Source organism: Marmota monax, unplaced genomic scaffold, assembly GCF_021218885.2.
Source record: "Marmota monax isolate L192 unplaced genomic scaffold, Marmota_monax_Labrador192_F-V1.1 WCK01_AAM20220418_F8-fsc00292, whole genome shotgun sequence".
NCBI classification, from domain to species: domain Eukaryota; kingdom Metazoa; phylum Chordata; class Mammalia; order Rodentia; family Sciuridae; genus Marmota; species Marmota monax.
The window spans coordinates 134,349-160,633 of NW_026692864.1; the positions used below are offsets into that span (position 1 = coordinate 134,349).

At 47.1% G+C, this 26,285-nt stretch overlaps 1 protein-coding gene across 1 annotated transcript; it reads left to right on the forward strand.

The window, feature by feature from the left end:
* The first annotated feature begins 18,515 nt into the window (after positions 1-18,515).
* Positions 18,516-26,285, forward strand: LOC124096052 (E3 ubiquitin-protein ligase TRIM47-like). Its single transcript, XM_046449567.2, has 7 exons — positions 18,516-18,546; positions 18,786-19,456; positions 20,986-21,081; positions 21,276-21,509; positions 22,513-22,675; positions 22,859-22,921; positions 23,607-26,285. Exons 1-7 carry the CDS (start codon positions 18,516-18,518, stop codon positions 24,161-24,163), a joined length of 1,815 nt encoding a protein of 604 aa, XP_046305523.1. The 3' UTR covers positions 24,164-26,285.

Consider the following 26,285-nt stretch of genomic DNA (forward strand, 5'->3'; position numbering starts at 1 on the left):
TTGGTGGTGTCACGTGACCAGAGACCCACACTTTCTGCTGTGCCAAGACTGCCAAGTGGGGAGCATCTCTGCCTTTATCTCTGCCCTGGGTCTTGGCTGAGATGCTGCTGGCTGGGCCCAGGAGCGCCACCACCCCCACGTGCTGGGCTGCAAGGCACCCAGCCTCCTGGGAAGTGACTTCATTTCTGCATAGTCACACTGTGCTTGGGTGTCAGCAAGACTGGGAAGCAGCAGAGAGGCTGAGAGGGAATAGGGCCCAAGGGACACCCACACCCTCCAGCATGGCCTTTAGTCTGGACGTCTGGACCTCTCAGACCATGCCTGTCACTTGTGGGTGCCCTTTGTTACTACTCACGTGTTTGAAATGCTGTGACTTTTTTTTTTTTTTGTCAATAAAGATATGAAACAAATGCCCTCTCTTGGCCCTTGGCCATGTTCTCAGTCATTGCCACTCCGGCTTCCCTGCCCCTTCCCCCAATTCTCAAGCTGGTCTCAGAAGATGGCTCACTGTCCCTGTCCTCATTTCTCCTGCTGTTAAAACTGCCTGAAGGGCTCTGGGCCTTCTTCCTCCTCCCTGTCCTTTCGCTGAATCTGAAAAGCCCAGGAGAGTGCTGAGGAACAGAAGGTGGGGACAGATGGGCTGCCTACCAGAGAGCTGGAAGGACATGGGAGGAGTATGTGAAGGTTTTTAAGGGAAATGTGCCCCTGGAAGAGAAGCGACCAGGGCCCATTTCTCCACAGGAAGAAGATGAGTCAGCATGGTGGGAAGTCTGTCACTGAGGTCATGTGGGGGTCCTTTATTTACTTTGGGGGTTTAGGAATATAAAGCTTACTATTGAGTATTTTGGCACAGCTGGAGGAACCCTTTCCCACACAGGGCCTGCAAGTAGGGAGACGAGATGCTTGCAGACTAGGGATTGCGGGAGGCAGGTGCCTTCATTTGGGTCCATCTGGGAAACAGATCTGGCAGCTGAGGACCAGGAGTGGAGCAAGGGAGGCTCAGGAGCACTGAGGTGCCTCAGCCGTGGGGACTGCAGAGTGCAGTCTACTCCCAGGACAGAGCAGTGGAGAGAGCTGGAGCTGAGTGCAGACTGACAGGAGGGACCCGCGGAGGAGATGCAGGCAGGTGCTGCTGGGACTGGGAGAACTGCAAGAAACCAAGCCATTGCCAAGCCAGCTGCTGCCATTGATCCCCGTGGATCTGCTGGTAACAGGAAGCAAACAGGAAAGAGCATAGCCCTTCTTTTTCCCCTCACCTTGCCACCCCCCTTGCAGAGCTGTCCAAAGCAAGCTGGAAAAGGAGAAATGTGAGACGGGCGAGGTGGCACACACCTGTAATCCCAGCGGCTCAGGAGAAGACAGGAGGATGAGAGTTGAAAGCCAGGCTCAGCAACAGTGGGCACTAAGCAATTCAGTGAGACCCTACATCTAAATAAAATACAGAAAAGAGCTGGAAATGTGACTTGGAAGACACTCAAAACAAACCCAAGTCCTAGCATGTGGACTGGGGAAACTGAGGTTCAAAGAGATCAGCGGTTAAGTGCCCCTGGGCTCAATCCCCAATACAAAAAAAAAAAAAATCTCAAGATATGGCTGCTCTACTCAATTGGGATAAGTAGCTGAGAAGCACCTAATTGGAAGGTGCCACACACACCCAGCCAGATGCTCTAGACACCTAAGTCTCAAGTCTGAGTGCCCAAGACTGCAGAATACCAGAGGGGAGGGGATGCTGGGGCCGGGGGTAGGAGGCAGGCACCCAGGAAGCTGCTGTCACAACCAGGAGAGAGCCACAGAACCTGGGCAGAGGTACAGTGGCGTGGCAATGCAGATCCTGATTAAGCCCCATCCCCAAACTTAGAAGGCAGACTGTAGGATTTAAAGAGGAAGACCAGGGTGTCAGAGAAGCCTAGACTCATGGGCAGGTGAGGACTGGAAATGAGGTGGAGCCAACTTGGTATGAGATAAGGAGTTCAAGACAATGGACAGAGGTGAAAGTCTCCACAAGGCGGGCTCTTAAAGGGTGGATGGTGATCACCATCACTGTGGACTTGGAGCTTGGTTCTGTAGGCGTTTCAACTAACATTCTCACTTAACCCCATGACCACCTGCCTGATAGAAGAAAGCTGTACTCAAGTTCTGAGCCACACTGCTCAGTGCATTCATATAACTCATGAGTTATTTGCATTCCCATGTTTTTGATGAGAAACCCTGGGCATAGGTGCTAGGTAGTTTGGCCCAGGTCCCATAGCTCTTGAATTTGCACATTAGTCTGTGTTCTGTAACTGTAACAAAATACCTGAGATTGGGTAGCTTATAGAGAAAAGAGGTTTATTTAGATTACACACAGTGATGGAGGCTGCTAGTCCAGACAACATGGCAAAAGTACTGGTAAAATCATCACATCATGGCAGATGCCTTCATGGCACATAAAAGGGAGAGAGCACATGGTGAGACAAGAAACCAGGAGGAGAGGCTAAGCTCACTCTTTTATAACATTTACTCTTTTTTTAGTGGTTGATGGACCTTTATTTTATTTATTTATATGTGGTGCCGAGAATCATACCCAGGGCCTCAACACATGCTAAGCAAGCGCTCTACCACTAAACTACAACCCCAGCTCAAACTCAGGCTCCCTTGAGAAGAATCTCAATCCCTTTCCAAGGGCATGCCCCCATACTTAACAACCTCCCAGGAGGCCCCACCTCTTAAAGGTCTCTGCAGATCTCACGCCTCCACACTGAGGAACAAACTTCCAACACATGAAACCTTGGGAGACACACTCAAACCATACCCAAATCCTACCTAGCACGTGGACTGGGGAAACTGAGGTTCAAAGGCAAAGGGGACTGGCTCTGAGATAGATCCAGTAGTCTGGCCCCAGAGCACACACTCTTCAACTACAACACCAGTGTTCTAGGTTTAGTGGCTGAAACTCAGCTGATTAGGACAAAACTCATATTGTCCCCCCAACATTATGAAAATTCCCACACACATAGAAAAGCTGAAAAAATAATATAATGAATACCTGTACACCATCAACTTTGATTCAACCATTATTAACGTTTTTTCATATTTGCTTTATAATTGTATTACAAAAGTTTTGCTGAACCATTTGAGAGTACTTTTTAAACATTGCAACACTTCACCATTAAATACATCTGCAGGTATTTCCTGAGAATGAGGACAATCTTCCCCATGACTGTAATGACCAATGTCACATCTAATAAAATTAATAATTCCACAATAGTATATAAATATCAAGTTCACAATAGTATATAAATATCAAGTTCCAATTATCCCAAAGTTTTAGTGTTCTTTTTTTCTTTTCAAGCCAAAATCCTATCAAGATTCACTCTGTAGTTCTTTAAACAGTCCTACTTTTTGGCATTTTAAAAAATATAACAGATTAGAAAATATTGCAGTGTATTGTGTGCCCATAGTACAATAATTTATTAAATTATTATTTGTTATTTAGCTGAGATATCAGTTCAACTACCTTCACAAAAGCTAAAGTAGCAATGATGTAAATATAATAGAAGTTTGTTTTACTCGTAATAATGCAATCATGGGACCCTCTCTCCTCTCTTATCTCTCTGCCACTCTCAAACATAGCATCCGCCCCGTGATCTAAGATTGCAGCTCCTTCTTTCCTCCTGGTCTTCATTGCATCAAGAAAGGGGGAAGGAAATAGGGAGGGCATCACATACAATTTTGCTCTGATCCCACTGATTAAAAGTCACACAGTCTTAGTTTGGTGGCATATGTGCCTTCCTGAATTTTTGGTGTCTTATTATTAAAGGGATATGGAAAAATGGGCACTAGAGGTCACCAGCCTACACAGTTGTAAGTGACCATGTTGTTGAACCCCGACAAGACCACCAACTCCAATTTTAAATCAAATTAAAGCAAGCTTGTATTTGTGTGCACAAAGAGCTGATCAGCATCTGTCTCTCCCAACACAATCTAGAGATCAGCACCCCCAGCTCTCCAGGAACAAGGTTTTATAGCACAAAAAGTTGCAAAGAGAACTTACAGCTAACAGGATTTTAACAAGCATAATACAAAGGCAGATAGTAGGTTAATGATCTACATGGTATTTCAAGGTAGGTAGTAAATTCAGATCCCAACATCAGAGTTTATGAGGTACCGCTGAGGTTTCAGAGAAGGTTGTTATCTGGTCAGGGGGAGCCAGGATTTATGAGGCTCCACTAAGGTGTTAGAGAGGGTTGTTATCTGGTCAGGGAAAGCCGGCCTTGGGTGAGTTCTAGGCACAGACAGGAATTCCAAACAAGTTTAGAAATTTCAGTAATTTATAGTAAAATAGATATTAACTTTTCATGACTTTATGATGAGACAGCCCCCTGGGCACAATTCACGAGCCACTTGTCAAGCAGAAATGAACTTTATTTTTAGAACACACGCAGCATCACACGAGCTCTTCAGGAATTTCCTCAGAGCCCAACTGCCACCACCAGCTTCCAGCGAGCCTCTCAACCCCCACTCCTCCCGCTCTTGAGGCCGATTGGCTGGGTCGCATGGGCGAAGCCAAAAGAGTCCCCCAATGAGCAGCTCCGTGGTCTGAAAGGGTGGGGAAACAGCCAATCAGCTGGAAGTTTGCTGGGGCCGTGGTGAGCCAATCAGCTGGAAGTTTGCTGGGGCCGCTTCGGCTGTGGCTCTCAACATCTCCCCCTCTCTGTTTAATTAAACAACAAGCATGTGTCTTAGGTACCGTGCCTGCCTTAGGTTGTCCAATAGTACATATGGTCCTTACCCATTATCGGATGAGCTAACCTCAAGGTGTCAGCCTCCTGTCTTAGGTTGGTACCATTGCAATTGGATCTTACCCGTCACTGACTACCGGTCCAGTATATGGTCACACCGGTGGATAGGTCTTTGTATCAGCGGGGGGGTGAGGTTCTTTGCCTCACCTCTGTTGGCCCCCAAATTTTAGCTGAACGACCATGAGAAGCAGAAGGGAGGAAGATACACCAAGCCAATTGACGGCTCCTTTTGGAAAAATTGTACCACCAATGACATCATCAGCAAAAATACCCCAACACTACCACAAGTCACTGCACCAACAGATAGTTCACAATGCATACAGGTGAGTTCACAATGCATACAAGTGAGTCATAGTCCAGGCAAGTTCTGCAAGCAGTTCAGTGATGGCTATTGCAAAAGCTGTAGATTAGTTTTATTTTTGTCTTCACCGGCACTGGGATGAAGATAGGAATTCTGGCAATAATGGCTAAAGAAAAAAATTATGTAACATTCCAGCAGGCACTAAAAGAAAACAATTTTCTGAACAATTTACATTGTCCTGAACAGAATTATTAAATATAATGAAAAGGAAAGGTGAAAGTAAACAAACAGATCTGTTAATCTCCTTTTTTGTTCACATATTAAAACAATCCTCAACAGCTGTTTGCCCAATTTAAATTAAACCATTTAAATCACATGAATAAGAAAAAAAAATATTTGGATCCATTTTTTCATGAGTGCTCATCATATATGATACATGGACATACACACATACAAACATACAATACAAAACACAAGTGTGCACACATAATACATACAACACATAACATAAAAATAAAGGCCTTGTGACTTTTTACAGGTGAAATCTCCATTGCAATGTTTAAAAACTCTATAGTCAAAAAATAGAACTGATCAGCAAAACATTAACCTAAGTCTGTATGAGCTCAAAAAATAAAATAAAACTTCATGATGTGGGAAAGGGCAATAATAAAATAGATACTGAAAAAAAAAATCCTGGTTTCATTAGCCTCCAGGTGTGGGAGAACCACTGTCACAGATGTAAGGATAGCCAAACTGGAGTTCTGGATATCAGCTGTTATGGATTTGAGCCAAATCATCTTCTTTTTGGTCTGTAGAAATCGCTTTAGTTAATCTCTCTGTAATCCAAATCAGCTGCTGTTCTCCCTGTGGAAACACACAAACAGACCTCCGACTCCAGACAATCACTGGGTCAGGACCTTAGTTAATCTCTCTGGAATCAAATCGGCTGCTGTTCTCCCTGTGGAAACACACAAACAGACCCCTGACTCCAGACAATCACTGGGTCAGGACCTTTCCATTGTCCTGTTAGAATATCCTTCCAAAGTACCTTGGGCTTATGTACATTTTTTGGACACATATCCCTTTACACAGCACTAAGCCCTGATGAATCCAAATTTTAAAAGTTTAGAGTAAAAAGGGTTATTTTAAGTTTATCTTTGGGGGATATATACCCCTTTCCAATTCCCTCTTTTTGCTTCAATAAGTACATTTTAATAGTTTGATGAGCTCTTTCAACTATGCCTTGTCCCTGTGAATTGTATGGGATTCCTGTTATATGAGTAATGCCAAATGATGAGCAAAATTGTTTAAAAGAGGTAGAAGTATAACCAGGGCCATTATCTGTTTTTAACTGTTTTGGAACACCCACAGTGGCAAAATTTTGTAAGCAATGAGCTATAATATCTTTAGTTTTTTCTCTGGCATGAAGGGAGCCCATCAAAAATCCAGAAGAAGTATCAACTGTAACATGCAAATATTTTAATTTTCCAAATTCTGGCAAGTGTGTGACATCCATCTGCCAAATATGGTTAGGTATCAATCCTCTAGGATTGACTCCAAGATTAACTTGTAGTAAAAAGGTCACACAATTTTGTCATTGTTTTATTATTTGTCTAGCTTGTTCCTTAGTTATTTTAAAACGCTTTTGTAAAGTATTAGCATTGACATGGAACTTTTTATGAAAATTTGTAGCTTCTTCTTCTAGTGTAGAGAAAATATGTATGTCATGTGTAGTTTTATCTGCTAAATCATTGCCCAAACTAAGGGCTCCAGGCAATCCTGTATGTGCCCTGATATGTCCTATAAAGAATGGATCTTTTTTGTCCCAGATTAGACTTTGTATAGTGGAAAGCAAAGAGAAAACAGTAGAGGAAGGGGAAATCCTACCAGCATCTTCAAAGGATACTATAGCATTAACTATATACTGACTATCGGAAAATAAATTAAATACAGAATCTTTAAACATCACAAAAGCTTGTACTACTGCATTAAGCTCTACCTTTTGAGCTGATTGTTTGGGTACTAAAAATGTAAAAGTTTGATCAGGTGTAACTATTGCTGCTGTACCATTATTTGACCCATCAGTGAACATATTTGGAGCATTCATAATAGGTGTTTTTCTTGTCATTTTTGGAAAAATTACAGGATGCAATGACCAAAAAGACAATAAAGGATTAGATGGTAAGTGGTTATCAAATGAAACATTAGATTTGCACATGTTTATTGCCTAAGTATTTAATTCATTAGCTAACTCATCAATTTGATTCATAGTATATGGAGTAATAATTTTATTGGGAGAAATTCCAAACACTCCCTTTGCTGCTTTTATTCCTTTGAGTATTAATTGTCCTACAGCCTCAGGATACCTAGTAAGAATAGTGTTAGAAGAATAAGATAAATGTATCCATAATAATGGACCTTCTTGCCAAAATAATCCTGTAGGAATATTTTTTGTTGGTAGTACAATAAATAATAAAGGCAAACTTATATCAATTCTATCCAAATGCATATTTTCCATATATGTTTCAATGATCTTTAATGCCTTTCTTGCTTCAGGCGTTAACATGCGGGGTGAATTTGGATCTGATGGACCTTTTAGGATATCAAATAAAGGTCCCAACTCTCCTGTTGGTATACCTAGATAAGGCCTTATCCAATTTATGTCTCCTAATAACTTTTGAAAGTCGTTAAGTGATCTGAGTTGATCTACTCGATTTGAATTTTTGGTGGACGGACCATGGTTGAGGATAATAGAACTCCTAAATAATTAATTAGAAAATTTAATTGTACTTTATCTATTGCTATCTCTAGATTATAATTTTTTAATAAGTTTGTAAGTGTGGCATAACATTCTAGCAATGTGTTTTTATCTTTGTGTGCTAATAATACACCATCCATATAGTGAAATATTTGTAGTTCAGGATTTTGATTTCTAAGTGGCTGGATTACTTTGTTAACATAAATTTGACACATAGTTGGGCTGTTAGCCATCCCTTGAGGGAGTACTTTCCATTCATATCTCTGATCAGGACCTTCATGATTCAGTGTAGGGATAGTAAATGCAAAACATGGACTATCCTCAGGATGAATTGGAATTGAAAAAAAACAATCTTTAATATCTATAACTAAAACATACCAGGTTTTTGGCAAAGCAGACAATTGAGGAATCCCCGATTGAGCAGATCCCATAATAACCATCTCATTATTAATGGCTCTCAAATCTTGCAATAATCTCCATTTACCAGATTTCTTTTTGATGACAAAAATGGGAATATTATGGGGAGATACAGAAGGTTGTATATGTCCTTCCGCTAATTGTTGTTTGACCAGGTCATGGGCTGCTTGTATCTTTTCTTTAGTCAGGGGCCACTGAGGAACCCATACTGGTCTTTCTGATTTCCAAGTAATTTTTATTGTCTCAGTGGCCCTTTCTGAAAATCCAACCCATGTCTGTCTGTTCCTTGATCTATTTGTATTGGTGCTGCTATACCTTGTTCTTGTTTTTCTAATCTTTTTCCTTTCCTAAAAGCTTGTCTACTCATAATAGTGGGTGCATTTTGGTTGATGTTATTTGTTAATGTCAAACCTAATTGATCTAGGACATCTCGTCTCCATAAATTTACGGGAAGATGGGAAGATGATCCAATACATATGGCTGTATAGTTCCTTCACATCCTTCAGGATCCTTCCAATCTAATACCATTGCACTTCTATGGGGATTAGTCGCCACTCCTAGGCTTCGAAGCATTTGAGTGGCTTGTTGTAATGGCCAATGTTTTGGCCATTCTTGACGAGAGATGATGCTAAGGTCTGCACCTGTATCCAGTAGTCCATTAAATTCATGTCCTTGAATATTTAGTTTTAGCATGGGGCAAGAATCTAAATTTAAAGAAAGCATAGCCCAATCTACACCTGTGGAGCCTAATCCGTTGGAACCTCTTTCTACAGTACAACTGGAAAATTTATCATGTAGGCTGGGTATTATTAGTAACTGTGCTATTCTATCTCCTGGTGAAATTACTGATATACCCTTTGGAGAACTGGCTATAATTTTTATTTCACCTTCATAATCAGGATCAATTACCCCAGGACTTATCATAAGTCCTTTTAGAGTAGAAGATCTGCATCCCAATAATAAGCCTACTGTTCCTTTGGGAAGAGGTCCTTTTACCCCTGTGGGAATGATTTGAACTCCCATCTCTGGAGTTAGTACTGCTCTGGCGGAGGCACAGATGTCCAACCCTGCTCTCCCTCTGGTTTGTCTGATGAGGGATCTAATGGACAATGTGTCCTGGGCACTACCCTGATGGGGTTGCTGGGTTCCTCCAGTGCTCTGTATATTTGTGGTTTTGGGCCCCGGAGCATTGGGCCCCCCTGTCCATTTTTTGGCAATGGAGCCCGATGCCTTTCTCCATGATATCGTGGATAAACACCTGGTCCTTGTTCGTTTTTTGATAATGGAGTACCCTCTATGGTGGTTTGAGAATGGCATTCATTAGCCCAATGTCTTCCTCTACGGCATCGTGGGCAAATACCCGGTATTCTACTCCTTTGATACCTAGTTTTGTTAAACCCTCCTCCTATGGGGCAATTCCTTTTAAAATGTCCTGTTTGTTCAAAATTGTACCATGTTCTTGGCCTGGCATCTAAAGCCTGTTTTACTGCAGCTGCCACAATTTGTCCTCGTTCATTAATGTCTCTGGCATCTAAAGCCTGTTTTACTGCAGCTGCCACGATTTGCCCTTGTTCATTAATGTCTCTGGCATCTAAAACCTGTTGTACTGCAGCTGCCATGACTTGCCCTTGTTCATTAATGTCTCTACATAATTTAATATATGTGTTTAAATCTTCATGTTTCCATGGTCTAATGACTTCTCTGCACCAACGATTTGCTTGCTCATAAGCCAGTTGTTTTATTAATGGGATTGCTTGTTCTGTATTCCCAAAAACTCTGGTAGCTGTTTGAATAAACCTATATACAAATTCAGCGTAAGATTCATTAGCTCCTTGTATTACCTTAGATAATTGACCTTGTAAACCTCCATGCCCTTGTAAAGTCTTCCATGCCCTAACCGCATCTGCAGCAATTTGTGCGTATACACCAGGATCATATGCAATTTGTAGCTGCTGATCCTCATAAGGTCCCTTTCCTAACAACATATCTAGATTTCTCTGAGGATAACCAGCTGCTGCATTTTGCCTAGCTGTCTCCTTGCAAAATTCCTCATTGGCAACCTTCCATAACAGGTATTGTCCTCCATTTAGCACAGCTTTACACATATTAGCCCAATCTGCTGGCATCATGTTCAAGTTGGTAATGGATTCAACCATGCTTACAGTGAAGGGTGCTTGAGGACCATAGGTTGTTACAGCCTCTTTTAGCTGCTTCACTTTTTTGAAATCTAAAACATGGTGAATTCGCTGCCCTCCTGCCTGTTCAATTACAGGGCATGCTGATCTTTGAGGTCCTGTCTCAGGATCCCATCTATCAACTACAGGGGTTGAGGGCCTTCCAGCATATGGAGGTGGAGCTGTTGGTTGGACACGTACGCCCTCTGGTGATAGAAAGGTGTTAGTAGCAGCCTCCTGTTGTAACTTCTTCCCTGATGGCTTTTCCTCCTTTAAATTTTCTTCCTCTGTCTGACTAGCTCGAGAGACCTTCTCTTTTACTTGATCTAACATGTCTTCTACCATAGTCTGAACTGAAGGCTTTGGACTAGGCAAACAAAATCGTATCATCATCCACAATGGCAATGTGCCAACTGGCAGAGTTCCTGGGTTTTTCTTTTCCCTCTCTCTTAAATCTTCACCATGATGGTCCCATTGTGATATATTCAACAACTCCTCCTTAAAAAGCCACGGGCTACATTTTTGTATTATATCAACGTATGCTCTGACTGCTCTTGATTTTTCTGGGGTGCCTCCTTCCTCTAACAATTTACTTAACACTCTTTCGGTTTGTTTTTAACTAATTTCTGATCCCATATTTCTACTATAAAGATAACACAACCCAACAAGATAACACCAAACAAAACCGAAACAGAATGAAACGAAAATGGAACAAAAATTCATTATATCAGCCTTTCTATCCTCCTGAAATGTCCATCCGTCCTTTCTCCCTATCTGTTCCCCAGACGCAAAGAGTTTTTACTCAGGTGTGAGCGGTTTTTCTTCCGTCTCACCCATCTCCAGGGACAGGCAACTTAAAACAAAAGTGAAACAAATGAAAGAAGAATCTTAAAATGGCTACCCATCCTCTCGCCCTGCCCTCAGGGGCGAGCAGTTTACCTTATCACTTACCCTCAGTCTTTCCCCATGCGGCCCAGCAAATGCTGCAGTCTGGCTGGGCACAATTCAGGAGCCACTTGTCAAAAGAAACGAACTTTATTTTTAGAACCACACACCACACCACACAGCTCCTCAGGAAAAACCCTCAGAGCCCAACTGCCACAGGGAGCCTCTCAACCCCCACTCCTCCCGCTCTTGAGGCCCATTGGCTGGGTCAAATGGGCAGAGCCAAAAGGGTCCCCCAATGAGCAGCTCTGTGGTCTGAAAGGGCGGGGAAACAGCCCAATGAGCATCGCAGAGGAGCCAATCAGCTGGAAGTTTGCTGGGGCCCTGGTGAGCCAATCAGCTGGAAGTTTGCTGGGGCCGCTTTGGCTGTGGCTCTCAACAGCCCCCAATCTTTTTTTTTTTTTTTTTTTTTTTTTTTTAGTTGTAGATGTATACAAACCTTTGTTTATTTACTTTTATGTGGAGTTGAGGATAGAACCCAGTGCCTCACACTTACTAGACAAGTGCTCTATCACTGAGCCACAGTCTCAGACCCAGGCTCCCAATTTTTTTTTTTTTTTTTTTTTTTTTTTTTTAGTTGTTGATAGATCTTTATTTATTTATATGCGGTGCTGAGAATCAAACCCAGTGCCTCACACGTGCCTGGCAAGTGCCTACCGCTGAGCCCCAGCCCCAGCCCTGAGGCTCCCAATCTTAAAATGGAATTAGGCTGGGTTCATCACATGTAAAGTGTCCTGGGTGGGCTCTAACACTCCTTCTCACTCACTGTGGATGTGGGTAAAGTTTGAAATCTTCCGCTGCTACATCATACCAATAACAATAACAAAGACTTAACATTGTTGGGGTAGAAGCCATAATGGAAAGTATTCAAGTTTAAAGAAACTCTCCTAGGACAGAACTCAGAGCAGAAACCTGTCGAGGCGAAAACAGAGACGGTTGTCAGGGATGGAAAAAAAATAAGAGCCAAAAGATACATTCAAAAATTATATGAACTAGGCTGAGGCTGTGGCTCAGCTGTAGAGCGCTCACCTAACACGTACAAGGCCCTGAATTCGAGCCTCAGCACCACATAAAATACGTAAAATAAAGGTATTGTGTCCAACCACAACTAAAAAAATAAATTAAAAAAATTATATGAACTGAGCAAGACCCTATATCAAAACAAAAATAAAAAAGGACTGGGGTGTGACTTAGAGGGTTTAATCCCCAATACAAAAAAAAAAAATCAAGCCCAGTGGCACACATCTATAATCCCAGCTACTTTGGAGCCTGAGACAGGAGGATCACAAGTTCAAGGCCAACCTCAGCAACTTAAGGAAACCGTGTGTCAAAATTAAAAAACAAAAAACAAAATAAAACAAAACAAAAACAGAAAGGACTATAGATGTAGCTCAGTGGTAAAGTGCCCCTGGGTTCAATCCCCACTACCAAAAAAAAAAAAAAAAGTTAAGCAAATCCTCCTTGAGAGTCAGCCTGGCTCCCAGTGGAGAAGGGCCTCCTGCTTCCAATACAGAGTCACAGCACATCAGCAGGAGGGGTGCTCAGTCAGCACTTGAAAGATGCAAGTGCCTGGAATAAACAGAGGTAGAGGGAGCGCAGAGTTAGACACTCTGATCATGAGCTGGATAATCCTGACCAATGTTCTCTCTTGAAAATAACATGAAAAACAGAGAACACACACACATGCACACGCGCACACACACACACCTGCACAGGCATTCTGGCAGGGAATGGAACACACACGCACATGCACACACATGCACATATGCACACATGCACATAAACACATGCACATGAGCACACACACGCGCATACATGTGCACACACACACCCAGGCATTCTAGCAGGGAATGACAAGGCCAGGATCCAGAGGAAGAAGGAAACCCAGAGAATTGAACCTAGTGCCTTGAGCCGCTTTTTCCTGGTGGTAGTGACTAATTTAGGGAGAGGCACCTGAGAGCAAGCTGACGCGCTTCCCTGGCTCACAGGGATGCAGGGACGGATACAGGAGATCACGGTGTGCCAAGCAAGGGCCCCTGATAAAAGCTCTGGGCTGCAGGTCGGGACCCCCCAGGGAGCACATCCTAGCAGGGGATGAGCCAGAAACAGATCAGACCGCTAAGGCCACTGGAGCACAGCTGTGGGCATCTCCATCCCTGGCTGGGATAAGGCCCTGGCCTGCCAGAAGCAGCCAGAAATCCACTCTGAAGGAATGGAGCATCATCCAGCCTCAAACCACTCCAAGTTCTCACACACCATATTCAGAACACAATGGACGCACAGGCAGAGGCCGCCGGACACTGGGTACGCCCCATGGGAAGCAACAGGAGCTGCACAACACCACACAAGCCCAGGCCTGTACAGGCAAGGCAAGTACCCTACCACTGAACTGCACCCCAGGCCCTCAACCTGAATCCTAACAGCTTACAAGAAATACAAGGAATGGAGGAGCATGTTCAGCGAGATCCTGGAGATGGAACCAGCCACATCCAGAATGTGGAAACTGTAGAGGACAGATACCTCGGCTTCCTCAACAAGAAAGTGGGGAGGGGGATAGAAGTTCAGTGGGTTAGACCCAGGGGAATGAAGGGAAGGGAGGGGGAAGGGAGTAGGACAGTCAGGAGAAGGAATCAGATGTCACTTGCCCATGTTCATGTATGAATGAATACAGAACCAGTGAAACTCCACGACACGTTTGGCCACAAGAACGGGAAGCTCTACTCCATGTATGTGAGGTATGTCAAATACCCCTACTGTCACGTGTAACTAGGAAGAACAAATTAAAAAATTAAAAAAGAAAGTGGCAGAGGAAAGTGGGAGAAGGAGTGTTTTAAACTTAAAGAGCCTTTAGAAGAATATCAACCAAACACAATATGAGGACCTTATTTGGATCCTGATTCTAACCAACAACAGTAAAAAGACATGGATGTGACAACTGGGGACATTTAAATCTTGCCTGATAAAAAGGAACGTGTGTGAGAGAGAAATTTTGTTGTTGTTGTTGTTTTAGTTGTAGTTTTGTAGTTGGACACAATACCTTTATTTTATTTTATTTTTATGTGGTGCTGAGGAACAAACTCAGTGCCTCAGCACATGCTAGGCGAGCGCTCTACCTCTGAGCCACAACCCCAGCCCCCATGATTTGGTTTTATTTTACTATTTATTTGTTTTGTGACAAGATCTCACTGTGTTGCCCACTAAGAATTGCTGGGGATGTGGCTCAGTAGTTAAGCAACCCCTGGGTTCCATCTCCAGTACTACTATTACTACTACTACTAGTACTACTACTACTATTACTACTACTACTAGTACTACTACTACTACTAAAAATAATGATCCAGTGGAGGAGGGAGAAATGAGAGGGGCTCTAAGTGAAACCAAATATGTTCAAGTTAATAACTGATAAAAACGAATGACTGACACATGGGGATTTGTTTTATCCCTCTCTCTCTCTTTTTAAGTATGCTTATAATTTTTATAATAAAACCACAAACATATGAAGCGAGGGCTGGGGTTGTGGCTCAGTGGTAGAGCACTTGCCCAGCATGTGTGAGGCCCTGGGTTTGATCCTCAGCACTACATAAAAATTAAAAAAAATAATAAAATAAATAACACAGTGTGTCCATCTACAACTACAAAAAAAAATTTTTTTTTTTTTTTTTTTTTTTTTTTTTTTTTCTAAGAGAGAGGGAGGGAGAGAGAGAGAGAGAGAGAGAGAGAGAGAATTTTTTTTTAATATTTATTTTTTCAGTTTTTGGCTGACACAACATCTTTGTTTGTATGTGGTGCTGAGGATCGAACCCGGGCCGCACGCATGCCAGGCGAGCGCGCTACCGCTTGAGCCACATCCCCAGCCCACAAAAAAAAATTTTTTAATTATGAAGAGAAACTACAGGCATATGAGGACAAAAGACAATCTGGGTGAAAACTAGGAAGAAACAAAAATGGAAAATAAAGATCCACAGAGGATACAAATAATGGAGTCATTAAGCATGGATTTAAAAATAAGTATGCATAATATCCAAAAAAAAAAATACTAAAACACAAGATGGGGAATTTAACAGAAAACTAAAAACTGTCAAAAAGAAGCAGAAATTCTTCTAAAACTAAAAATACAGTTGCTCTCCCTTGATCACAGAATACAGAAGCAGCTTGATGACTCTCTGCCAAATTGGATGTGGGCCCCGGCACCCAGTGGCACAGTCAGGGTTGGGCAAATGGTCGGAGCACAGAGACAGGTTCTCCCTAGAATTCCACCAAACAGTAGCTCCCGCAGCTCAGGGTCTGGAACAGAAGAGGCTGCAGCCGTCGGAGCCCTCAGACCTGGACAGACTCCCTGAGGGTGGCCTTCGGTGTCATGCCTCACTCGCGGGCCGCCCGAGTCCCGGACACGAGGGAAGCTTCCTGAAAGCTGGAGGCTTCAGTGTCTTGGCTTCCATCGTGATGGTTTTGGTGGGGACGCCTGTCCTGTGTGGGAGCTGAGGACGGTCAAACACTGAGGACCTTGGAGGATAGAGAGAAAAGAACACGGGGAACAGAAAAGGCGTTAGTGAAACCAGAAAACCCACACAGAAGAGTGAAGAACCATTACCTTCCCACAAGTCGCACCCGCCAATCTGCTCACCAGAACAGGGAGGTAAAGAGGAGGGTGTTATCAAAAAGAAAGTCAAGAGCCAAGATTAAAATCAAAGTGGGAGGAGCAGGAGGAGGAGGAGGAGGAGAGATGTTCCTGGTAAGAGGAGACTTCTATGAAGAAGTAAAAGGATAAGAAGAAACATGTGGGCAGGCGTGGTGGTGCATACCTGTAATCCCAGCAACTCAGGAGGCTAAGGCAGGAGGATGGAAAGTTGGAGGCCCCCCAGGGGCAATTCAGCAAGACCCTGTCTCAAAACAAATAAGAAGGTCTGGGGATGTAGCTCAGTGGTAGACTGCCCCTGAGTTCAGTCCCCAGTGCTGAGAAGAAAAGAAATACATAAAAGAAGTGCCACTTTCTGAAGAAGAGTCACGCGTCTGCATAGCACTTCCCAGTCCAGACGAAAGGGCCAGAGAACAAGGACCAAGGGTGAATCACCAGGACGCTTCATGTTTAAGATTCAGCCAGGAGCCGGGCGCATTGGCCCACGCCTGTAATCCCAGGGGCTGCAGAGCCTGTGACAGAGAACTTAAACAAGTACTTCTTCCTCACGGTTCTGAAGGTTGGAGAATCCAAGATCAAATCACCAGTAGACTCCATGGTAAGGACCCGCTTCTTGGCTCTCACAGTGTCCTCTAATGGTAGAAAGGGGAAAAGCTCCCTGTTCTTTGGAGTCTTTTCTTTCCTTTTTTTTTTGACACTAGGGGCACTTTACTACTATGTACCCCAGGCCTTTTAAATTTTTATTTAGAGACAGGGTCTCACTAGATTGCTTTGAGCCTAAGTTGCTGAGGCTGGCTTTGAACTTGCGATCCTCCCGCTTCAGCCTCTCGGACCCCTGAGATTACAGGCATGCACCACCATACCCAGCGAAGGTCAGGATTTCAATATAGGGATTTTCAGTAGGCACAAACATTCTGTTGACAGCAGTTATAGTTATAGATAGTGGTGATGGTTGCACAACATTGTGAATGTATCTAATATCACTGAATTATACACAAAACATGGTTAAAAGCGCATATTTTATGTTATGTTAAAAATTATATGGCTGGGGGTGTTACTCAGTGGTAGAGCATTTGCCTAACATAGACTGTTGAACCACAAAGAAACATTCTGAACCACAAACACCAGAAGATTGACAAGGGGTTTTTGACTTTCAAAGAAGCTTTCCTGAGAACCTGCACATTTCTCTGTAGGAAAATCATATAAAGGGCTCAGATACAGATCAGTGGTACAGTGCTTGCCCAGCATGTCAAGGCCCTGGGTTCCATCCTTAGTAATCCGCACCCCTCCCCCACAATCACGTACAAAGTCAGAAAGCTCAATCCTGTGTCACTCCTCTTCAAGATGCCAGAGGAGAGGGACGCCCACAACCTGCCTTAGGGGCATGTACACCTTTACTGGCCTTTAATTAATCTTTACTTGTGCCTTGCCTTTGACACATCCTGGAATTCTTTTCAGCAGCCATAGAAACCTGAGCCAAATTGAGGTTCCATTGCCCCTTGGAAGAACCTCATTGAACCCCTGTCTAAAGACTATCTACCCCGCCCCCCAGGATCAGAAGCCCCAGTCTTTAAGATCTCTAATCAGATAATGCTTGGACCAACATACTTTGGACAAGAAAGGGCCTTGAAACTTCATGCCCTCCATCCTCCCGCTGACTCACAAGAGAAGATCCATGGTCCAAGGAGCCCACGTTTGCTGCCCAACATCCTGCTGTGACTTACTTGCCATTTTTCCTTCTCTAGTCAGAAATATGAGGGGCTGTTAGATCCAGTGCAAGTGACCCCAGGTGCCACTGGCTACTGTGCCTCCAGGGACGAGGGTCCTGAAGTCACCTGCTGCTGGTGAGGGGGTGGACTGCGGCCACACTGCAGCACCTCCCTTAGCACAGGGCCATGCTCAGCTGACATCACAAGCAGAATGCAGGGGCTGGCTGCACTTTAATTGTGACATCGGGGAGCAAAGCTGGGGCAGACCAGCAGCCAAAGGAAAAGGTAAGAGCGTGGTCACTAGGCCCCAAGAGCAGCGAGGCCCGTAGGTTGCTGTAGGACGGAAAAGGCTGCACACCGGAGGGACTTGCAGGAAGCAGGGGCAGAGGCCCAGAGGGTCAATCCCTAAAACTCTCTGGACAATGAATCTGGAAATTCTCTGAACTTTATACCCAGTGAGAGAGAGTGGCTTGAAGGTTTACATGAAAAGTGCTTTTTGTTCCCTTTTTTAAAACTAGACAGAGGTTTTACAAGTTTTTTTTTTTTTTTCTGCAAATCCGGCATTTACAAAAAGAGGAAGCTACAAATCACAATGCCCTCTGCAGAAGTTTTTTTGCTGGTATACTGTATAAAAATCTTTCTGACAAGAAGAGAGGCTTACTTATGGCAAGGGTCTTTTGGGTGGGGGTACCTGTTCTGCTTCAGGGTGGGGGACCTGGTGAGTGGGGCTGGGGCGAGGCGCCCAGGCTGAGTGCCCAAGGTCCTTTCCTTCTCAACACAGGGCAGCAACGGATATGGCTCTCCCTGACATGCAGCAAGTTTCACGTGAGTCCTTGTGCCTCTCACCTCCTCCAAGCACCAAGGCAGTGGGTGAAACACCTTCCTACCCCCCTCTGCCCTCTTGCCCACAGTTGGGACTGGGACAAGAACACAGTCCCCAATGTATGCCTCCCATTGGTTTAGTGACACAGTCCAGTTGCCCCATGGCAAACAGCTGCTGCCAAGAGGAGCACAGTTGTACCCCTGCAGCATGACTCCAGTGAGGCTTTGCTCTGTCTCCCCAGGACCAGCCCAGGACCAAGTCCCAGCCCCACAGCTCCCCGCCTTGCCCTCGAGACCTTCCCAAGGCCAGCTCCTGTTGAATAACACCACCGCTCTCCGCACATTCGAGGACCAAGTCCTGTGTCCCATTTGCTTGGAGGTGTTCCATAACCCGGTCACCACTGCCTGTGGCCACAACTTCTGCATGACCTGTCTCCAAAGTTTCTGGGACCACCAGGCTGCCACAGGGGAGACCCACTATTGCCCCCAGTGCAGAGAGAGCTTCCCCTCCAGGCCCCGGCTCTGCAAGAACGTCGTCCTAGGGGAGATGGTGGCCTGCTTCACCCAGGGTAAGAACCAGGCCACGGGGCCCTTGTGGAACACAGCTGGGCCCAGGGACGTGCCCTGTGACTTCTGCTCCCCCCAGAAGCTCCGGTCTGTCAAATCGTGCCTGCACTGTGTGGCCTCTTTGTGTGAGAAGCACCTGCGCAGCCACTTTGAAGACCAGATGTTCCACAGCCACCAGCTGCTAGAGCCTGTGCAGGATCTCAAGACCCGCTTGTGCCGCAAGCACCGCAAGCTCTGGCAGCTGTACTGTCGCACGGAAGGCTGCTGCGTGTGTGGCGCCTGCCTACTAGAGGAACACAAGAACCACGAAACGGCCCCACTGGAGGAGGAGCGAGCCCGCAAGGAGGTGAGGTGGCAGGAGCAGGGAGTGGGGGGCTCTCAGCTCACATCCTAAGAGGAAAATTATGCAGCTAAAGCTGAAGGTGGTGGCGTGTGCCTGCAGTCTCAGCTATTCGGGAGCTGAGGCAAGAGGATCACAAGTTCCAGAGCCTGGGCAACAGAGCAAGACCTTGTCTCAAAAACAAAAACAAACAAAAAATCCCGCAGTTGATGAAGCAATAGTCAGCAGGATTGTGTCATGACATGAAAAGGCTGTTGAGGGGGCTGGGGTCAGAGCTCAGTGGCAGAGCGCTTGCCTAGCACATGCGAGGGCCTGGTTCTATTCTCAGCACTGCATATGAATAAAATAAAGGTCCATTGACAACTTAAAAAAAAAAGGCACTGTTAAGTTAATAGGATGCAGAATTGTATTGGGGAGGGACCCAAGAACTTTTCAGTCTATTTCAACATTATCAAGGTACAAATAAAGCCAGGCATGGTAGCACATGCCTATAATCCCAGCAATTTGGGAGGCTGAGGCAGGAGGATTACAAGTTTAAGGCCAGCTTCAGCCACTTGGCAAGACCCTGTCTCAAGTTAAAAAAGAGAGTGTAGCTCCGTGGTAGAGAGCCCCTAGCTTCTGTTGCTATTACAATAAAAAAATACAGGAGTACAAACACATCTGTCCTTTTCCCTACTTTTGAATTTTATTGAATATAGTTGGATGAGTTTTTAAGAGAAATCCTTATATTTTAGATACCCTGACTTATATATTATACAACAGTGCTGTTCCCACAGAGCCACTGCTCAGCCAGACAAGACACTTGTGTCAGAATGTAAACCGACTGCATCACTAAATTCACCATTTAGTTTGAGGAACACTTTTTTTCCCATTGCTAGACTGTCTCAAAGAAGGAAGCACTATGTCAATTTAAAAAAAAAAATTGTAGTTGTAGATGGACACAGTGCGTTTATTTTACTTGTCTATTTTTATGTGGTGCTGAGGATTGAACCCAGGGCCTCACAACCAGGCAGGGGCTCTGCCACTCAGCTACAGCCCCAGCCACCACATCAATTTACAGTCTGACCAGCAACCGTCTGTGGACAGACACTTGCCAAAGCACTGTTCTGTAATCTAACAATGCAAATGCCAGTTCTGGAAGAGGTGGAAATGATAGGCTCGTGTAGAAGGACTTGGGCCTGGCAGTATGGCTCTGGGGAATGCAGGTGGCTGTGGGACTGCTATCCCTCACCAGGCCCAGTGAAACCTTCACAGCCCCTTCCTGTGGCCTGAAACCATGGTCATCACTGTTAGGAGCAGTGAACCTCATTCCTATGAATGGCATAGGCTCTCAGTAGGTGAGAGACCAGGAGCAGAGGGGTATGGGCCAGGCCCATCCACCCTTTGGCTCTGGTCTTTTTCATTACCCTTGAGGCCAGCAGATGAATGCAAGAGGTACGTCTATCTCTTCTGGGCTTGGACAGGGGATGCTTGGAGCAGGGCTTCTCCAAGGCCCCTTCTCTGAATCAGGGCCCCTCCTTCTCCCCCTACCCCAGATGGAGGTTCGGAAAGTCCAGGCCAACGTGGAGAACGAGATGCTAATCATTGCCTCCGACAGCCAGAAGCACCAGGGGCGAGTGACCTTTCTCTCGGTAAGGTGGACCTGTCCCCACCCCAGGCCCCGGCTGCCCCAGCACCCTGCATCAGGCTGAGGGCCCTCTTGGGACCTGAAAAAGGGGGGTCTAGGTCTAGGATGGTGGGGTAGGAAGAAAAGGTGGACAGACAGGGCCATGACAGTAGGGTACAGGAGTGCGGATCAAAGATGCCTGTCAACTCACCCACCCAGAAACTCATCCAGACGATGCGGGATGAGGTGAACACCTGCTTCTCCGAGATCATCCACGAGATCAAACAGCTGCAGATAAAGGTCTTGGATTTCGTGGAGAAAGAGGAGGCAACTGCCCTGGGGAAGCTGGGCAGCTCCATCCAGCAGAGCCACAACCGGCTTCTGAAGCTAGAGGGGGACAGTGTCTGGCTCCACACCCTGCTCACCAACAGAAGTGATGAGCAATTCCTGCAGGCAAGACCCTACCCTGGCTCCGGCCCTGCTGCCTCTCCATGCTCCCTCCACCCTCAAACACACCAGATCTGCCCAGACCTCAGAAAAAGTGAGCAGCGTGTGGGGCTGCATCACTTTGTCTATTCCCCTGCCTCGGGGAGCCCCAGGTCACCATCCTGAGCATACACCAACACTCTCGGTTTCTTGCTTCTCCACACAGCTCAGCCTTATCCTTCCTTTCCTGCCTTGAATTCCATGGAACGGTGGGTATGCCCTAGGATTCTGGGTATCTTAAGTTTTTCCAGTGTCAGATTGAGACTCAGAAAATCCATTGATCAAAATCCCTTTTCCTCCCCAGCCCTGGCCACATGGCCTGGTGGTGCTGCTGCAAGAATGTAGTGGGTTGGTGTACAGCTTGCATGCGGCTGGCCAGAAGGTGGTTGCATGCGGCTGGCCAGAAGGTGGCAGCAGTCTTCTCTGTGGGTGGGGCTCAAATCCTGCTCATAAACCTATCTTTCTTTCTTTCTTTAATTTTTTTTTTAGTTGTCAATAACCTTTATATCTTTTTTAAAAAATTTATATGCAGTGCTGAGGATCAAACCCAGTGCTAGGCAAGCACTCTACCCCTGAGCCACAACCCCAGCCTAGACCCCCTTTCTTAAACTGCTACCACATACCTGGGCAAGATTTCTAGGAATATTGTTCACCTTGCCCCCCACTCCCCCGTCCCCAAACAACAGGACACATTTAGCAGTGGTTTTCAATAAGCAAGTCAAGGTTTAAAGGGAATCCTCCAATCGTTCCCTCAGTGTCCTAAACCAGAGTTCTGGTCTTTGGGAGAATCCTAACCTCAGATGTCCAAACAACTAGGAAGAGGGGAAAGAGGTGTCCGGGTTTGAAAACAGACAACCTCCAGTTGCCTGTGGTCCTGGGGGTCACTGGGCCCTTGCTGTGAGTAAGAGCCCCTGGCACCTGCCTGGTCCCCAGCTGACAGTGTTAACACCTGCCCCTCCCTGCATGGCAGGAGTTCCCCAAACTGAAGCATATCCCAGTCTCCGTGGAACCCCTGATGGGCACCAGCTGTGAGGAGACACAGAGCTTCCTCCAGCTGCCAGAGACCCTGGCTGAGCTCCGGACCCAGCTGGTGGACATGGGTCTCAGCTTCGTCAACCAGCTCCTGATGAAGGGTCAGTCTCTGGTGACCTGGGGCCTGCATTCCAGGGCGTGGGACCGCCCTGCAGGGCAGTGGTTATGGAGCTTTCCTGCCTGAGTGCACCTTCCCCAGGTGACACAGTCTCCTGGAGCCCATGCCTCTTTCCAGGAGGATGGGCTATAAGAGGGTCCTCAGCAAAGCTCCTCCATCTCCCCAGGCATTAGGATGAACTCCTACGAGGTGCTGCCACTAACCATGGACAGGAAAACACTCCTCCAATGTGAGTCCTTGGAACCGGGCAGAGCCTGAGGGAGAGGGGAGCAGGGTCCCTGATGCCTCAACTACCCAGTCCTACTTGCATTCAGGCCAGGCCCTCCAGGGTGTGGCCTGACCTCTCACTCCACACTGGAGATCTCAAAAGGACTTGTCCCAAGCCCTAGGTCCTGGTAGGAAGGGGAGGAGACCCTGTCCCATCCTGCCTCAGAACCAGCTCTGGTGTGGCTTCCTGGACCCTGTGTGGCAGGACATCTGCCTCCAGCTGGGGCTTAAGCTGAGCCAGAGTGAATAGGCTCTGTCCATGTCTTCCTCAGACACACACTCCCCATTCATTTGCTGTTCCTGTAGCCCCTCACCCACGTTGGCCTGGGGCCAAATCCCAAAGGCTTCTCTGAGACGTTGAGCTTAAAGGTTGTATTGTCTTTGCTGTCCCCCTCTGGGTCACTCTCCCTCAGTCTTTACTTAGCTTTGTTTCCTAAACAAATAAAGAGGGAGATTACTTGGGGATCTAGTGGGAGAGGCAGGGGGACTCCCGGCCCTGGGCGGCCAGGCCAGAGTTGGGGGGTTAACGGGGCTGGATGGAGGGGCCACTCCTGGGAGCCATGGAATTTAGCACCCCTCTTCCCCCAGAGACCTCCATCCCTCTTCCCCGAGGGCGCTGACCCAGGCTCCACTCCCCCCACCGCCAGGTTACTGCAACCTGAACTTCGACCCCTCCACCGCCAGCGAGGAGCTGTTCCTGTTCAAGGAGACCCACTCGGTGCTGAACCTGGGCATCCTCCTGGAGCCCTCGGCCACGGGCGGCCCGGTCCCGGGCTTCAAGCAGTGGCCGCAGGTGCTGTGCTCCCGCGGCCTGTCCGAGGGCCACTACTACTGGGAGGCGGAGGTGTCCTACTCGTGGATGTGCCTGGGCGTCACCTACCGCCGCAGCCCGCAGCTCAACGGCGTCCCGCGCCGCAACATCGTCTACCTGCTGGGCCGCAACCCCTACTCGTGGTGCCTCGAGTGGGACTCGCTCAAGTTCTCCGTGTGGCACAACAACACGCAGACGGTGCTGCACGGCGCCTACCACCGCACGCTGGGCGTGGCGCTCGACTGCGCCGCCGGCTGCCTCTCCTTCTACGGCGTGGCGGGCGGCGTGAGCCTGCTCTACCGCTTCCTCGCCACCTTCCTCGAGCCGCTCTTCCCCGCGGTCATGGTCAGCAGCGGCGCCTCGGTCACGCTCAAGCAGCGCCCCGACGCGTAGGCGGCACCCGGCCGGCTCAGGGTGACGGCCAATAAAGCTGGACTCCGAGCGCTGGCTGGGCAGAGCCGCAAAGGGAGGGTGGCCGGCCCCGTGTGGTCCCCTGCGTCCAGGGTGGAGGGTGGGTGGCCCGCCTGCCTCCCACTGCAGCTCCGGCCAGGCAGTCCCTGGAACTGCAAATGGGCAATGGCCACAAGAACCAGGCTGGAGTTCCCCTGGGGATGAGGACAAGTCCTGGAGCCTTCGAAGAGGACACTTCTGCCCCGGATGCTCGGCCCAACACTCATCTCCCACCCCAGCCGAGGCTCCTGCCTTGGTTCTCAGGCTGATCCTGGTCACTCAGCACTGGGGCCTGTCCACGAATGCCTTGCTGCCTGAGATTGGGCCACCTGACTTCTCTCCGGCTTCTCCTTCCTGGGTGGCCAAAGACAGAAGTGTCAAGGGACAGAGTTGAGAAGGGGTGGTCTGAGCCCTGGCTTAGCTGGGAGCTAGGAGGTTAAGATGGAGGAACACAGGACTATCTTTCTCGGTTTCAAAACTGATAGGCTGAAGACCAAGGGTCAAGCAGAGGCCCAGGCTGCTGACCCCATTGCCCATCACAGGGCTTCTCCTACCACTGGTGGCTTCAAGCCTGGAGATGCCATGCTGGGTGGTAAACTTAGACCATCCTCCACCCGCCCCTAAGGCTCCTAAGAGAAGCTGCCTGCCCCTAAGCCATGAGCCCACTTGGCTCAGGGCTCCAACAGCATGGGGGCCTCTGCCGTCGGACCTGCCCAATGGGATGGATGGAAGTCTGAAGACAGGCTGGACCCAGGACAGTTCTCTGCCTCCGGACCCTGGCAGGGCCAAGACTGGGGTCTCAACCCCCATGGGGGAGCTGAGGATTCTGGTCCAGCAGGAAACCACCTTGGTATTTCCAGCTTCAACCAGCCCCGGTCCCTGTAGGTTCCACACTGAGGGTTCTCTCAGTTGAGTTAATGTTTGACTCCCAAAAGGAAACCGTACAAGTCACGGGGAGAAAATCCCCCAGGGCAAAGCAGTAGGCACCCAGGTTAGATGGCACCCCACAAGGTGTTCCAGATTCCACCCGGGTTCGCTGGTTTCTGAGGCAATAAGTGACCCAGTTTTCCCCTTGAGGCACTTATTTTGGAGCAGGCAGAGCAGGAAGAAAACGGGGACCTAGGGTGTGCTCTGAAGGTCTCCTGGAGGTGCAGTCCCTTTAGCTCTTCTGAGCAAGCCCTAGCTGTGACCTCATGGTGACCTTTCTCCCTGGAGTCTTCCAGCTCTAGTGACTTTTTTTTCCTTTTCAGTTTTTTAGTTGTAGATGGGCACAACACCTTTATTTCATGTACTTTTATGTGGTGCTGAGGATCGAACCCCGTGCCTCACATTTGCTAGGCAAGTGTTCTACCTCTGAGCTACAGCCCCAGCCCCTCTAGTGACTTATTCTCCAGAGGCTGCTGTCCCTGCATGTAGCAAGTAGTGAGATGAGAGCCTTTCCCCTTATTAAAGAGATTTTTTGTGTGTGCCCCCATAACACACCCCACCTTCCTTCTTCCTGACTCAAAGGGGAAACCAGAGGAGGGATGCCCAGGAGGCTAATGAACACAGTAGGGCCACGTGGATCTCCCAGTCCTCCCCCAGTAGGGGGCTGCAAAGGAGGACCCCTTCTCCTCCTGGCTGCAAGGATTCTTAGCAGCAGGGTGCTATGTGAGCAGTCAGGGCCCCTGGAGCGCACCTCCAAAGGGGTGTGTGGTTTACTGGCTTTCTCAAACCGCTGGGACTTTTTTTTTTTGCTGGACCTTTATATGTGGTGCTGAGAATTGAACCCAGGGCCTCACACATGCTAGACGTTAGTCAGGCACTCTACCATTGAGCCACAACGCCAGCCCTAAAACAGGGTCTTACTAAGTTGCTGAGGGTCTTGCTAGGTTGCCTAGGCTGTTCTCAAACTTGCAATCCTCCTGTTTCAGCCTCCCAAGTCTCTGGGATGACAGGCATGTGCCATCACACCAGGGAGCAGTCTGTTTTTAACCACTATGCTACACAGCCTCTTGTATAATGTGTTCATTGTGGAGAACTCACACAATATGGAAATAAAACCACCCATGTTCTACTCCCTCAA